The sequence below is a fragment of the Podarcis vaucheri genome (assembly GCF_965113315.1).
Source record: "Podarcis vaucheri genome assembly, chromosome: 2".
Classification (NCBI taxonomy): domain Eukaryota; kingdom Metazoa; phylum Chordata; class Lepidosauria; order Squamata; family Lacertidae; genus Podarcis; species Podarcis vaucheri.
In genome coordinates, this window is record NC_138760.1 from 78,338,035 (window position 1) to 78,354,917 (window position 16,883).

At 44.0% G+C, this 16,883-nt stretch overlaps 1 protein-coding gene across 1 annotated transcript in view; it reads left to right on the forward strand.

Moving 5' to 3' along the window:
- The window catches only part of DOCK3 (dedicator of cytokinesis 3), a 141,913-nt gene that overhangs the window by 22,632 nt on the left and 102,398 nt on the right, over positions 1-16,883 (forward strand). The window contains exons 3-5 of the mRNA XM_082212079.1: positions 7,042-7,205; positions 8,402-8,550; positions 15,687-15,771. Of these exons, the coding sequence (XP_082068205.1) occupies positions 7,042-7,205; positions 8,402-8,550; positions 15,687-15,771 (398 nt within the window). The remainder of the gene's footprint in view (positions 1-7,041; positions 7,206-8,401; positions 8,551-15,686; positions 15,772-16,883) is intronic.

A 16,883-nucleotide genomic window follows, 5' to 3' on the forward strand; every position in this document is an offset into this window, starting at 1 on the left:
TAGAAGAAATGACTACTGATTATCAAAACAGAGCTTTTCTCCTGAAATTCCAGGCTTCTTGTTCTCTCTTCTGGGCCTGGGAAGAAGCAAGGAGGCCTGCTGCTTTTAGATCACTGTAAAGATAATTAGCCAGGTAAAGGAGTGGAGAGGGTGCAGGATTATGTCACATGTCTGTTCCATGTTGAATTGCACCAAAGCTGTTGAAGGGCTTTAGCACACACACACATACAAATCATGTACTTAGCCTGTGGCAATTTCCATGTTTTCCTCTAAAGCAATGACTGAATAATTTGTTTCCTCCACAACAAATGGGAAAAACCAACTGTCATAGTGTTCCCTCACATTGATAGGTTTTGTTTTTATTTGATGTGGCAAAATAAAATTGTTTAAGGAGCTTAATAAATTTCTGTTGAAATATACCAGTTACACTCCTTTTACAGAGGTCAGCCCCTGCAGTGATATTAAAAGATGTCAAAACTCATTGCTTGTGGCAACGTAGAAATTAATAAAGGATGAGGGATCTGTATATCCCAGCCAGATGGGCGGGGTATAAATAATAAATTATTATTATTATTATTATTATTATTGTTATTATTTGCCTAGAAGTGAGTGTTACACGGCCCTTGCTACCAGATGAGTGACATTTTGCATGGCAGCATTAACTTTCCTTCTCTTTCGCACTGTGGAAAGTGTTTCATCTACCTTATATGGCAACCACAAAACAAGCCCAGGAACAAATTAAAAATGCAGTGCATTATTTTGTAAAGACTGGCTGTTACAGGGACTTGTAGGTCATTAATAGTCACTTTATATTCTGGGTTTGTATTTGTCACCTACAGCAAGAATTAGCAGGGGGTGGATAGGGATCCTTTGGTAGATCTTTCTGAGTGATCTGCAGTAAACTGACTCCCAATTGTTTAGCAACAGTAGCAAAAAAATTGCTTTTTTCACCTAAATTAGGTGAAATGAGCAAAGGAGTAGAATTTGTATGAAAGGAATGCAGTCACAGGTCATTTCTGATGCTGAATAAAAATTCTACACTCAGAATATGCACCCTGTTTTAATTTTAACTGTATGTCTCTCAGTAGTGGATCCTGATGTTATAGTAAAGAACAAAGTTGATCCAATATGCCTAAATCTGTTTACCCCTGACCTACAGTGTCCTGCAAAAAAACAAAACCACTCCTTACATAACATCAGTGCTCTACAGCCCATCCTGGTCCCTGATCTTGTGTAGTAGATCTGCCTTTGCTTACAAATAGACCCCTAACCTGGAATAACCACTTTTACTAAAGCACAATAGCAGGGACCCGAGGTTGCAGTAAACTCAGATGCCAAATCCTTCCCCATGTCTACACAAGCAGGGCTGCTCCGAGAACATTTGGCACCAGCCACTGCATCAGGAGCTCATTTGCTTGCTATTAGGGGATGATTAGCTGCTTGTGCTTAAAATGGTGCCCCTTCAGAGTTTGTGCGGCCCCACAAACCTCTGTGTGTGACAGAGCTCCTCAGACATGTCTGCTCTAGTCACTGTTAGAGTCCGACAGTGGCTGTTTGCGGAAACGCCTCCAACAAAGAAGTTCCTTAACGGAAACACGTCTCCTGGACTCACGACGTGACAGCTTCCGACGAAGCATGGGTCTCCCTGCAATTGCTTCTGACACCTCCCCACTATTTTCACTGGACGTGTCTCTCACCCCTTTCTCCCCCCTGCTTCCTGCCTGCGCTGCTGCATCTCTCTCAGTATCCCTGAGATCCTCCTCCAGAGACCCCGCGCTCCCCCTGCTGGTCCCTGCTTTGGCTGTTGAGTCTCTCCCAGTCTCTGGGAGCCCTATCACCTCCTTTCCCTCTGAGGTCAGTTCCCTGACATCCACCTCCCCTCCAGGGCCCCCTTCCCCCCCGCCCCCTCCCTCTCCTCTGGGCGGTGAGGAGCTGAAACCCCGAAACGAATCCTCTTCATCTTCCGACGTCTCGAACATCTCCCTCCATCGGTCTTTGTTCCGACTCGCTGAATCCTCCTCCACCTCGGAATCAGAGAACCCCTCCAACTCCTCTTCTTCGTCTGTGGTGGCGAAGTATTCCCTCCGGAACCTCGCCACTGGCTGGGGTTTTCGAGGGAATCTCTGATGAAAAGTTTCAATTAGAACCTCGTCATCTACATCCTCTGCTCTGACCCAGGTGTTTTCCGACTCCGGTTCCCCTTCCCACATTACCAAATACTCTACTTGCTCTCCTTTCCACCTGGAATCTAAGATCTCCGCTGCATGGTAGCTGTGTTCTTTTTCCTCCATCGCTGGTCCCCTATTGACCCTCCCCTCTCTGTCCCCTATATACGGTGACAGCAACGATCTGTGGAACACTGGGTGCAACTTCATGTGGTTCGGTAACCGGAGTCTGAAAGCCACTGGGTTGACCTGTTGCGTGACTTCAAATGGGCCCAGTCTTTTGGGTCTTAACTTCTTACAACCTCCTTTAAATGGTAACCCTTGGGTGGACAGCCACACCTGGTCTCCCACCCTAAGGCTTTCCCCTTCCCTTCTGGTTTTGTCTGCCTGCCTCTTATATTCCTCCTTCGCCCGGTTTAAATTAAGTTGGAGTTGGCGATGGATCGCTTCCATTTCTTCAACGAACTGTTCTGCTGCTGGAACGCTCCAGTTCTCCCCCTCCCCCCCTGGGAAGGCTCGGGGATGACACCCGTGATTGGCCAAAAAAGGGCTCATTCCCGTGGACACGTTCTCTGCATTGTTGTAAGCAAATTCTGCCAACGCCAGCTTCTCCACCCAATCATTCTCTCTGTCATTAACATAACACCTCAAATATTGCTGGAGGACACCATTAGCTCTTTCCGCCTGCCCGTTGGTTTCTGGATGACGGGCAGTAGAGAAATTAACTTCTACATGCAGTAAGCTCATGAGCTTCCTCCAGAACCTGGAAGTAAATTGTTTCCCTCGGTCCGAAACCACCCTCAAGGGGGCGCCATGCAACCTAAACACATTTTCCACAAACAATTTGGCGGTTTCTTCTGCTGTGACCGCATGTGAGCAGGCTATAAAGTGTGCCATCTTGGTTAACAGATCTACCACCACCATAATGGCTGTTTTCCCTTTGGACCTGGGCAAATCAGTCATAAAATCTATTGCCACTGCCTCCCACGGTCTTTCCGGCGTGGGTAGTGGTTCTAATAAACCTGCCGGTGCCCGCCTCTCCCCCTTGGCTCGTTGGCAACGGTCACACCCTCTCACATATTCACGCACATCTTCCCTGACCTTGGGCCACCAGAATTCCCTGGTAACCAGCCACATGGTTTTGTGTTGCCCAAAATGCCCTGCTGTGGGGTTATCGTGCAGTTGCTTGAGTACCTTTTCCCTCAATTCCCCTTCAGGTATGTATAACGCTCCCTTGTAGTACAACGCCCCATTTCTCTCCTCAAAACCCCCGGGTTTGTCTCCCTCCCTCCTAAGACTCCTGAGTTTGTCCTGGGCGTATACATCCTGCCCCGTTCCCTCTACCAGTTCCCTTTGCCCCACCAATGCCGCCCCACACACCCAGCGGTCCTCGGGAATGACATGGGTCTCTTCGGGTACACCCTCTCCCTCCAAATATTCAGGTTTGCGTGAGAGAGCGTCCGCCCTAACGTTCTCCGGGCCTGGTACGTAACAAATCTCAAAGTTAAATTTGGAGAACTCCTGGGCCCATCTCAACTGCCGTTGGTTGAGCACTCGCGCAGTTCTCCAATACTCTAGATTCTTATGGTCCGTGCACACTTGCACCTTCTGTTGTGCACCAATTAGTAGGTGCCTCCATCTCCGGAAGGCCTCATAAATTGCAAGAAGTTCCCGGTCGTACACCGTGTAGTTCCTCTCAGACTTGTTCAGCTTCCGCGAAAAGAAGGCACACGGTCGCCACTCCGACCCCTCCTTCCCCGGCTGCAGAAGAAGCACCGCCCCTATGGCTCGGTCCGACGCGTCTGTTTCGACCCTCAGCTTTTTTTGTAAATCCACATGTAGAAGTTGTTCGCCAGAGGCGAAGGCCCTTTTCAGTTCCTCAAACGCTCGCTCCGCCTCCCCCGTCCAAACAAACTTCTTTTTGCTGCTGAGACAGTCCGTGATGGGCGCCGTCAGGTGGGCGAAGTTGCGGATGAACTTACGATAAAAGTTTCCAAACCCTAGGAACCTCTGCACATCCTTCTTGGTCTTGGGTGTTTTCCATTCCAGCACCGCTTGAACCTTGCCGGGGTCCATGGCCAACCCTTTGTCTGACAAGCGGTACCCCAGGAATTCCACCTCCTTGGTATGAAACTGACACTTCTCCAGTTTCACCCACAGTCGGTTGGCTTGCAGCCTGCTCAACACTTCTCTGACGTCTCTCACATGTTGCTCCTCATTCTCCGAATACACCAACACGTCATCTAAGAAGGCCACGCAATTCTTGTAGAGCAAAGGCCCCAGTACGTGGTTCATGAAAGCTTGAAAACACGCGGAGCCTGTTTGTAATCCAAAAGGCATAACTAAGTATTCAAATGCCCCCAAAGGGGTGAACATGGTGGTCTTCCATTCATCCCCTTTCCTTATACGTATCAGGTTGTACGCCCCCCTTAGGTCCAGCTTTGTAAAAATCTTTCCCTTCCGCACCCTGGTCAAAATATCATCAATCCTGGGCATAGGAAAAGCCGCCGGCTCTGTCACTGCATTTAAGGCCCGAAAGTCACATACCAGCCTCGGCTTGTCCGTGTTTTTTTTGTCCACAAAAAACACTGGGCTACCCCCCGCTGCCTTGGACTCTCTGATGAAGCCCCTCTTCAGGTTCTTGTCAATGAACGCTCGCAACTCCTGCATTTCCCTGTCTGACATGGCATACAACTTGCCTACAGGAAGCTGTGCTCCAGGGAGTAAATTGATCTGGCAATCAAAGGGTCTATGCGGAGGTAGTTGGTCAGCTTCCTTCTCGCTGAACACGTCGCTGAGATCAGCATACTGTGGTGGCACCTTCCCCTTCTCCACTACTTCAGTCCCTGCCAGGGTGGCTTGGGCCCCTGCTGACCCCTTTTCCCCCCTGCAGTGTTCTAAGCAATGTGCGGAACCGAAGGAAACCACTCTTTGATGCCAGCCCACCAGCGGATCATGTAGGGCTAGCCAGCTCATTCCCAAAATAATGGGAGCACCTCCCAAGGTGGCCACATTAAACGCTATCAGTTCTGTGTGCCTTGCCACCCTCATTATCATTGGGATGGTCTGCAAGCTGACTCCTCCTCCCAACAGTTCCCTGCCATCGATCGTGGTCACCTGCAGGGGGTTGCTTAAAGGGATAGTCTGTATCTGGTGTTCAGCAGCAAACTCCTTGCTCATAAAATTGCAGGAGCTGCCTGAGTCCAACAGTGCCTTTATTTTTAGGGGGTGTCCATTTTGCAGCTCTAGCGACACTTCAATCACTAGAGCCGGTCGAGGAGCTTCTGGCACTGGCACTTGGGGAAGGGGCACTTTCACTGCTCTTTGGCCTGGCTGCAGTGCCCTGATGGCAACCAGGCGTTGGCTTTTACCTGCTCCGTTTCTCCCTGCTCTTCCCCCTCAACAGTTCCCACCATCCCTTGCCATTCCTTCCTCTGGGGGCAGACTCTGGCAAAGTGGCCTGGCTGTTGGCAGAGATAGCATTTCCGGGCTCCCTTTCCCTCCTTCTTCGCCCCCTCACTGGGCTTTGAAACTGCGCGCGCGCGGGCTGTTCCGATTTCCATCGGCTCTGCCGGCGGGAAAGCTGGCTCAGGAATGTCTGGAATGCGTAACTCCTTCCAACGTTCCCCTCTCCCTTCCCGCCTCTCCAAGGCTCTTGCCTCCTGGCGCGCTCCAATGGTCAGCGCAGATTTGGTCAGCTGATCCATAGACACCGCCCTGGGGCTCCTGGCCAGCTCGTCTTTCACAGCTGAAGAAAGACCTTCTTCAAATAGCATCTGAATGGGTGCTGCCGATAAATCCCACCCCAATCTGTGAATCAGCATGGTAAATTCAGTCCAGTACTCACGGACAGATCTGCTTCCCTGCTTGCAAGCCATTAACTGTCTGCGCACCGCCCCTTCCTCAACGTCGCTGGAAAACATTATATCCATTGCACGAAAAAATTTCATAGTGTCCTTTAGGATATCGTTGTGCGTTGCCATCAGGGGTCGAACCCAGTCTCGCGCGCCCTTCTCAAGATGCCCAATTACAAAAGCAACTCGAGATTCCTCATCAGGGAACTCATCAAACTGGACATTCAGGGCATATTGCATTTCAGTCCTAAAGGCATGGTAATCCTTGGGGTCCCCCCCAAACTTCTGCACCAATCCTGGTACCTTTCTGGGGAACTGAGTGGTTCTCCCCTTCTTGTCTGCATCTTGAGCCCTCCTCTCCTCGAGCCTCGCCGTCTGCAGCGCCAGTTGGACCTCCAATGCTCGGCATCTTTCTTCCAAGCTTGGATCAGCTCCTCCCCCTGCTCCGGCTGGGTCGCTCATGATGCTTTCTCCTGCACAGACAGCGTACAGAGACTGTCGGACTGCTATTAGGGGATGATTAGCTGCTTGTGCTTAAAATGGTGCCCCTTCAGAGTTTGTGCGGCCCCACAAACCTCTGTGTGTGACAGAGCTCCTCAGACATGTCTGCTCTAGTCACTGTTAGAGTCCGACAGTGGCTGTTTGCGGAAACGCCTCCAACAAAGAAGTTCCTTAACGGAAACACGTCTCCTGGACTCACGACGTGACAGCTTCCGACGAAGCATGGGTCTCCCTGCAATTGCTTCTGACACCTCCCCACTATTTTCACTGGACGTGTCTCTCACCCCTTTCTCCCCCCTGCTTCCTGCCTGCGCTGCTGCATCTCTCTCAGTATCCCTGAGATCCTCCTCCAGAGACCCCGCGCTCCCCCTGCTGGTCCCTGCTTTGGCTGTTGAGTCTCTCCCAGTCTCTGGGAGCCCTATCACCTCCTTTCCCTCTGAGGTCAGTTCCCTGACACTTGCTCATCTTCCATTATGATATATGCTGTCACCTGCCAAAATGCCCTTCTGTGTTCTACATAGGAAAAGCAGGCCAGTTGCTACACAAAATAATAAACAATCTAACGTTAGAAATGGCAACATTCAGAAAACAAAGGGAGAACATATACCGTAAATCCCCCAGGACACTTTACTGCGGACCTGTCATTCTTCAGCAAAGGGGGATTCCAGAATTATACTTAATCAAGGTTTGATTCTGTTTAGGCACCAATAAAGACAACCGCTTCCTGTCTTACTACAGGTGTTATTTAGCAAAGCTGGGATGATTGTTTTATCACCAACTATAGCTGTAGAGAATGATCACTCACTTTGCTTATGTTTATATAGAATTGTCACAGGTTGTACTTGTTGCATTTCATTGCTATTTGACCCCATCTCTCTCCCTCCCCCCCAATAATCCCTAGATCTGTCTCTCTGTGTGAATGCGCAATATATATTGTTAGAGGGTTGGAGGCTTTTTTGGGGGGGTGTAGCTGGAATCTGTGAATGACATTTGTAAGTCCGTTCAAGGCTTGCATTTCTCTCTGTATCCAGTGAGGTTTAAAGTCTAGTAGAAGCTGCTGCTGAACCAGTCAGTCTCTTTGTAAGTTAATGGCCTTAGCTGACTGGCCAAGTGCTCTCATCAGCTTCTCAAAGAGTGAGCTATGTTGCCATAGCAACAACTAAGTGATGGTGCTCTCCTGGAATAGGGGTAAGCATTTCCCCACTCCTCCTGGATGGATGATGTGTCATCCTAGGAAGGAGAACAGTAGGCCAGGGGAATTCATAGAGAATTTAGAGAGAGGGAGATTGGTTGATGCTGGAGTCTGGAAAGAGAGCGACATGTATGCTCTGTGCTGAACCCAAAGCTGTGAGCTTGGGGCTTCCCTGGAAACCTAATGGGGAAGCAAGATGTTGGAGTGTTAATGCTGTGACCCCTGCATCCTATGCTCTAGTTGTATATATCTATAAATGGAACCATATCTTTTAAAGATGCCACAGTCTCCATTGACCTTCCTTCAAAGGAAACCAAACTCTGGATAAGCACTGGCACTACTGGAGTATACCGCGACTCAGACAGTGGGGTGCACATAGCAATATTGTTTCTTTCCTTATGCATCTGCCGACTTACGTTAACACTTCATGCATTTGAAAAAGTGTACTAATACACAAAAGCTTATGTTGCAATAAATCTGTTAGTGTTTATAGTTCCACAAAACTACCCCCACCTCCCATGACAGGCTAATACATCTGCTCCTTTGGACTTAATTATTTTTCCTGCAATACATATGCATTCAAAGGTTTTACATTTACTGTATATATAATGGTTTTAAATCACCCAACTAAAGTGTTTATTTTTGTTTCTTTCTCCCCCCACTCCCTCTCCCAAATAAAACCTTTACAGAAACATAAGATAGATCTCTTTTACAAACTGCGGCATGTGATGAATGAACTGATTGATCTTCGCAGACAGCTACTATCTGGTCATTTGACCCAGGACCAAGTACGAGAAGTCAAGAGACACCTCACTGTACGCTTGGACTGGGGTAATGAGTAAGTATGAGTACTATTTTGTTTCAAAGCATTTAGGGTTCTTATGGAACAAAACTTTAAAATGCTTGGAATGTACTTGCTGGCAGCCAAATACGGATTTTAATGGCCCTTAAGGAGGAAAAGATGATGCAAGTAAGAATTGTGAAATTTCAAAAAACAAAAATATCCTCATCCTAAACATGTAAATTGATGCATGAAAGTAAAGTCTGTTTCATTTTTGGTGTTCCCATCGCAAATAATTATATATTGTACACTCAGCAAAGGGCAGTATGCTTATTGATGCTAGTGGTTTGTGTAACTTTTTTTTAATACTTTGTAAACAGCTTAGAAGACTATTTTGTCATTAAGTGGCATATAAATTACTATTTTTGTTATTAATAATAATCTACTGAATTCCTGGGTTTTCGAATTATCATGCACAATATGCTTGCCAAATTTTAAAATAGTTTTGTGTAATGGTTGGTGATCACAAGAAACAGAGAAACTGGATATAAAGGGAATTATCCCAAAACTTGCTTTGGCCATACACACATTCTTCTCTTATCTGTATTGCCACTGTTTCTCAGAGCAAACTTTTTCTCTTTTGTGTGAAAAACACAAGATGTGCTAAGACCTATCATTTCCCCCCTCCACACACACTCTCTACCCACCCACCGTGAACCCGAGAGGGTAGGAGGTCACCACAAAATGGAACAATGAAAATAAAGCTGATCTGTTCCATCTTCTGGTGAAATATGTTGCATCAGCTAAAAAAAGAAGGCAAACAGGTATACAGCACCTTTAGCATCTAAGTACTATTCTCCCCTGGCAGACAGGACAAAAGTCATTCCAGCCATGCTCTCATGATGAAGCTGACAACATATTTGATGTTGTATTGACCAGATGTAGCAAATAGCAGGCAACAAAACACCATGGTCGGGACAACATGTAGTTGACATTATTGTGTTCCAACTTGCAGCACATTCCAGAGTTTGACATCAAGTATCCTTTGATGTTGGCAAACATCACAGGTAAATTGCAGCACATGAAATTGCAACCACTTCGAACCCAAGAAAAATAAATGCATTAACTATGTTTCATGCATTCATTAGGTGTGGTGGGGACATAGAACATGTGTCAGGTGCATTTCTGACAGTGTCAAAAGCCTCAGTGTGTATCCCTGACACTACTATGATGCTAGTGGGAAAGTGTGTGGTACCTCTGTATGAGAAAAACAGTCTACAGTGCAAAGTCAATGAAGCAAAGCAGCATCTGTTTGCAAAGAAGTCATGATCATTGGAAAATATTTCACCAACACAGTTAGTTCTCAAAACACAGGCATGCATGGGCAGAGGGCCAACCTTAATTGCCTTGCTTCTTGCCACTGTGAAGTGAACTGCTTTTAGTAATAATTTGTTTAAATAACAGTAGTGACACAAACTTTTCCAGCGTAAACACATGCCACAGTTTTCCAGCAGATCTATAAAGTATGTACATAACCATGATTATATTTAAGACCAATAAAACAGTATCAACTTGCACCCATAACCAAGAAATTTTAAATTTTATTTTTGGGTTATGAATGTGATGTGATGACTATAAAACAATTTTTATTGACACTGTGTTCATAGTTTTTAAAAACAATTTCTAGCCAAACATTTTACATGCATTTATTTGAAGTGATGTTACATAGTTTTATATTATATTGTGGACATACACAACCCTTTCCCCCCTCTATGAATATTCATTTTATATTTGTTATCAAATTCTGTTGAGACTTTACCATAATCACTGGTAACATTATTTCGATGCTGACAATATTCACTTATAGGCAAACAGTGTAGAAATCAAAGCTCAATTATTTAAATACAGTGGTACGTAGAAGTGAGGATATACCCATATCATGAAATGTTTAAACAGGGCCTGACTTGTTCAGAAATTCTGGCTTTACTCTTCCACTAGGAACTTTATTTCAGAGCTTGCAGCAGCATATAGCAGGCAGAGACTTATGGTGGATCCAGCTACCTGCCTCTTACTAGAGCTCAACAAGGCCAACTAGGGCTTGAAGGACAGGAGCAAGGAATGTTTTCAGTGGGTATTGGGAACCTTTGTGCTGAAACCTCCTCAGTACTCTCCCAGTGGGAGGAAGATGACCTCAGACCATCCCTTTGGAGGGTAGCATTACTTCCACAGTCACAGTCTGATGTCCTGGTTGTGGAACTGTCCTGCTCTCGTCCGTTTCAAAGCAAACCAAATTCAGATCATGAGTTATGAAGGTGCCTTACTAAACTAGCCATAGTTTGTTATAAACATGGACAACTTGAAGGTTGAGAGCCAGGGAAAGAGATATATAATGCAGGTAAAGTGCTTCTCCTGGCCATGTGGGGGAGGAGGGAAGAACTTGGACCTGTTCCAGTTATTGCACAAAGGACTAAACTGTATGGTAATATGGGCTAACATGGCCGTTATCTCTAGGGACTTTGTTAATTTATTGTGCTAATTTATTTTCAAGCAAAATGTGAACTTAGCTGTTTTATGATTCTGAAGCCCCCTATCTCATCATGTTCTTCCTTCACAACACCTAGCTTTGTTTTGGAGGGTATGTGTGGCTACAAGTACATCAACTCACTATTACTTGTTTGTTTATTAAAACCCAAACTCTGATATTCTGGGATAAGAAAGTAAAGGGGGGGAATACAAAAAGAAGAACCCTGACAGCAAGACACAAAACTGAAATGAAATGAAATGTGACAAGGGTGCTGGTCTAGATGTAGTCTTCCCCTCAGCTAAAAGAACAAGGCTTCTGAGAAATAAATTGACAAAATTATACCAAGTGATTTTGTTTTCCATTGTAGCATAGCTAAACTCCTACTATTGTAACAGTCTTCTGCCAGAGCCGTTACAGTTTGTTATAAAAATATTATAAAACAGGCCTAGGTGAATAATTTATAGCATCTCTCTTTGGAGACATGACTGAGAGAAGTGGGTACTTTGATTAAAAGAACAACAAACCAACTTGACCACAATCCAGAAAGATTATGCTGTGCGGTAGCAAATTGCGTAACTAAGCAGTGATTAGCTGTGTGCAGGGGAGAGGTCTAAATTCAATCTCCCCCCTGACCCAATAGATCAGCCCTGTCAAAGCTGACATCACCAATTCTCTGATGGGAAACTGTGTGTGTAGCTACAACCATTGGAGGTGACAGTCCATGTACTGCTGCTGTTTGCGTTAGAGTTTTTTCTTTCTGTGTGTTTGTGTAAAAATGTAAGCCTGGACTGGGGCAAATAAATGGAATCTAGAACTTTAGCGTGCTTAAAATGTACCAAAATTTAAAGAATTTTAATTATATATAGCTAAGGATTTCAAACCTATGCATTTCATTGGGATTTTGAGATTATCCTCATTATGTGGAAGTAGTTTTTCTTGGTTGCATTTGATTTAATTACGCGTTTTAGTGATTATTTAAAACATAAACACTGTTTTAAACACAGCTTTTTGCATTAAAATCTCCGGGCAGCTTACAACAAATAAAATAAGAAATGTTTACTATAAAACCGCAAGCTAAAAAGTAAAAAGAGATTGGAAAATGGCAGAGAGAAAAATTAGGGGGAACAAGAGTTAAAACAAATAGGTTGGCAGGGCAAATGGTAAAAGAGAAGAGCCTTTGGAAACTGGTATAAGGAAGAGGACATATACGTGGTTCTACTGATGGTGATAACATGAGGGACATGATGGAAGCCTATGGGACACCATAGGCCAGAAATGGGGAACCTGTGTCCCTCCAGGTGTTATGGGATGAGAACTCTCATCACCCCTAAACATTGGCTATACTGACTGAGGCTGATAGTTTGAACCCAACAACATCTGGAAGGCCACAGGTTTCCCATTCCCTCCACAGGCCAATCTTCAAAGTGTTGAACAGAAATCAGTGCACATGTTCAAGCATTTTGGGCATGTACAGTACAGGTGGCAACCATTTTGTGTGTGTCCAATTAATGCATCACTCCTGGTGCACATCGGTCCTTTTGGACCTGCAGGAGGGTGTAACAGGGTATGACAGGGTGAGGCGGGTTTATGCATGCTCTGCCAACGTGTGTGGGGGCCAGGAACAGAACTTCCATGCAAAATGGTTGCTGCCTGTACTCTTGGGAAATACTTTTTTTTCTTTAGAGCAACTTCTGAGCTGAGAGTAGATACACTTGCCCATCACTAATTGAATTGTAAAATTGGTGCATAAGAAGTGATTATTTTTTAAATCTTGCACTTGTTTGTTACATTCTTTGCTTCTTTTGGAATGGATATAATTGCTAGTCAAGTAACTGAATGTGACAAATACCTTAATAAAAAATGCTAAGTAATCTTTCTGGGGGGAGAGAGTAAAGTGTGAACCCATGTTTGTCTCTCTTGCTTTGCATAGTGGCTTTTAATGTTTTGTTCAGTAAGAATGTATTCTAAATGTAGGATATTTTAAGCTGGAAAAATGGCCTTATACTGTAGAATGTAGAGTACTTTTGTATACATTTTCTGAAAATACAGCAGGGAACTCTCTGGAGAAAAGGTTTTACTGTAAAATTAGAGCTGAAAACAGTTGCAGAAGGATTTTAAATTAGATTGGTTGGAAGGATTGAGAAGAAAATCATTTATTTTGAATATGGAGTGCCATCATACATATTAAGCAACTAGTCCTTGAGTAAATAAAATTAATATAATCAAATTTTTATGTAACAGAATTTTGTCTTCAAGACTATGCCAAGTGAGCCAGTAGGAAAATATAGATGGGGTCAAAGAAGGTAGCTAGTTCAGTAGTCTGCTATAAGACATCTTCTGCAGATGCTACTCTTGCTTTTCCTTGAAAATCTCCAAGAAAGGAGGTCCTGTTGACTTTATGGCAGTCTGTATTTGTTGCTGCTGAACATTTATTCATTTGCTTTGACATGACATACAGGTAGCTTGGGGGCAGTTAGTATGAAGGATTAACGTAGCATTAGTGAATGAGAATCCTTTGAGCTGAAAATCCATGGTGTTAGGGGATTTTAACTAAATTTAGCATATCGGATAAGGTTCAAAGGTAACTGTTACAGAGTCCATTTGTAGTGATTGTGATGAATGCTATTAAATTGAGGAAATCACTTGCATACTGATATTGACAACTCCAAAAGACTTTAAAAGTATGAGAAGTGCAATATTATTTTTATGAAAACAATCATGTCCCCCTTCTACTCTTCAGGGGAAAACCTATGTATGTCGTAAATTGATGGATAATTTAACAATTTATAGTCTTTTAAACTGTATGCTGTTTTTGTTGGTTACTATGCTGTGTATTTTTGCGAGATCCCTACTCCAGCTATACCCATTTCAGTAATGATCTAAGTCCCTTTCAAGCCTCCGTTTCAGAGGCACTAGGTTGAAAGCATTCCAGTTCTGAATGCTCAGAGGACATAAGGGTCTGTTATTGTGATGCACCATTGGATCAGTCACATAAAAAGTGTAAGACACGTTGAGCCCCAGATTGGCTTGTTGACTGGAAACATGCTATGACTGTAGGAATCCTGTAATTACTCAGCTTATCACTTTCTGATGGAGTAGCATCAAGACCACATGCCATCTGTACATCCCAACTCAACTTCCATCTACCATCTTCCATGTTCTTCTTGATACTGCAGCAGAACAGCACTTGTTGCCCATAAGGGTTTCTATGACTTTCTCTTGGTTCATGGATGCAGATCCACCAATGACATTGGTACCTCCACTGTCTCACCTGAAGCAGCCTCCCAGTCTGCTATCTTTAGTATGCTCATTGCTAATCTGAACAAATTTAGCATTGATGTCATCTTCTCTGGTAGCAGCTCTTATTTTGATGGCTACTGCTGCCCCTATGGTGCTAGTTTATTTGTTTTGGATATTGATATCCCACCATCCAACCCCAAGGTGAAAATGAGTGAATATTAAAATATTACAAGCAGCATAAAATCACATTGTAGGTTTTTTAAAAATCAGATTTGGCACTAAAACAGATTAAAAGACCTGGGAGAAAAAAGTTTTTGTCTGGCAGCGGGCATCTAGGTAGGTACTATGTCAGCCTCTCTGGGGAGACCTCTCCCAAGTTAGGGTGCCACCACTGTGAATGCACTTTCCCTGTTAACTACCTGCCACACCTCACCTGGTGGTGGACTCTCAGAGAAAAGTGTCAGATTGATTTACTTACTTACTTACTTACTTTTATATTGCAATTGCAATTTTTATTATGTAGTTTACAACAAATACACATACACAATAAAAACACATACAAAGTTAAAACTGACCAACATTTACAGAAGGCATTTATTTTAATTGTCTGCATAAGCTTGTGAGCAAAGAAAAGTTTTCAGCAAATGTGTATGTCAATATAGAGGACACCTGCTGCGTCTCCTGGAGGAGTATTCCAATAGATGAAAATACTGTGGCCTACTGTTACCCTCTAGTGCCAAGCCTAGAGCATTGACACCTGAAGCCCAGTCCCATATTGAAGACTACAACTACATCACAGGAGGGGTTTTCTCCATCCTATGCTTTGCTTCTGTGATCGAGTTCTTGAACCAAGTGTGTCCAGTACCAACTTTCCTTTGATGCTTTTGGTGCTATGAAATGTTGTCTCTCTGCAGCCACATATATGAGAGAAGCCAAATCATCTGTGTGAGGCCAAAGCTTTAGAATTATCCACTCTGTCTGACCAGCCATTAGCTGCAACAAGCCCCATAATGCTGATGCTATATTATGAATGTTATGGAAGGTATATTTGTAATACGGTGGTACCTCTAGTTACAAACTTAATTCATTCCAGAGGTCCGTTCTTAACCTGAAACTGTTCTTAACTAGAGGCGTGCTTTCGCTAATGGGGCCTCTTGCTGCCGCTGCGTCGCTGGCACACGATTTCCGTTCTCAACCGGGGGCAAAGTTCTCAACTCCAGGTAACTCTTCCAGGTTTGCAGAGTTTGTAACCTGAAGCATTTGTAACCTGAGGCGTTTGTAACTTGAGGTACCACTGTAATTGTATCGGGGGCGTTAAGGTTTGCATAGTTTTAAGCATGTGCCTTATTTTCAGTTCCCAAGTAGTTACATATACTACATAAATAGAATACATTTTATTGATGATTATCACATCTTTTTCCCTTCACAGGCATTTGGGCTTGGATCTTGTCCCACGAAAGGACTTTGAGGTGGTGGATTCAGATCAGATAAGTGTATCTGATCTATACAAGATGGTAAGATGCCTTATTCTTTGATAGGATGAGGATGAGAGGTCCAGAAGGTAGCAGCACAAGAGCAGGCCCTTTTTTCCAGTTCCCTGCAGTGCTGAATTCTTTTTGCCCAATGTGGAGCTCAAACCCACATCCCTGAGATTAAGAGGCACCACTGATTGAGCTTATATTGTGGGAGCCTGCCATCATTTATTTTTGCACATAGCTGGGCATGTCCTATGGATCTGAAAGGGACTTGGCTTCTACACATCCGTGTATTAATGTTGTGTTGGATTAAGTTGAGAATTGTGTTGCATGTTCCTAGGTAAATTCCCATAGGATTGCAGCAATTGTTCTATGTTGCTAGGTTTCAGAAGAATGTCTTAGTGTTTGCTGCAAGGGATGAGGGATGGTGCGCTAATTGAGCTTTTCTGCAATCTGGAAATGTGGATACAGTGCCCTGGTTATTCTCTCTACTTTTGGAAAGGATGGACAGATCTGTCAGTGGCTAATAATCCTGATAGCTAGATGGAATATCAATGCTTAGAAGTAATAAATCAACAAACATGGAGTTCTTATCACCTTCATAACTTGCTTGTGAGCATCCAGGGGCATCAGGCTGGCAGCTGATGGAATGATAATTCTTTACTAGGTGCACCATGGCTTGGCCAAGGAGGGCTGCTCCTATGTTTGAATTCTGTGCGGCTTTGATCATGTGCTACGGAAATATTTTTTTATATTCCTAGGTTTGAGAGATGGAGGATTATTTGGGTCTCTCCAAGTTTTAGCTTCTGAAACCTAATAAAAAAATAATATCAATGATACCCCACATTGCAAATATCTAAAAATTGGAGAATAGATAAGTATAGAACAAAATATGATTAAAAAACACATTTGAAACCGTTTCAATTTGGATTACTTCTTAAATCTTACCTCTGGAGATTAAACAGGAACAGTAGGAGACTTACTGTCAATTTTCTGATTGTTAATGTTAGCCTTCAGCGTGAGAGGCTTTAAAAACAGGATCAACCTCTGTTAGAGAATTGGGGATGCTGCTCCTTTTTAACACAAACATTTAATGTCGTGTTGACTCAGTCGCTACACTTTTCATTTGAGGGGCCATGTTCTGCATATAA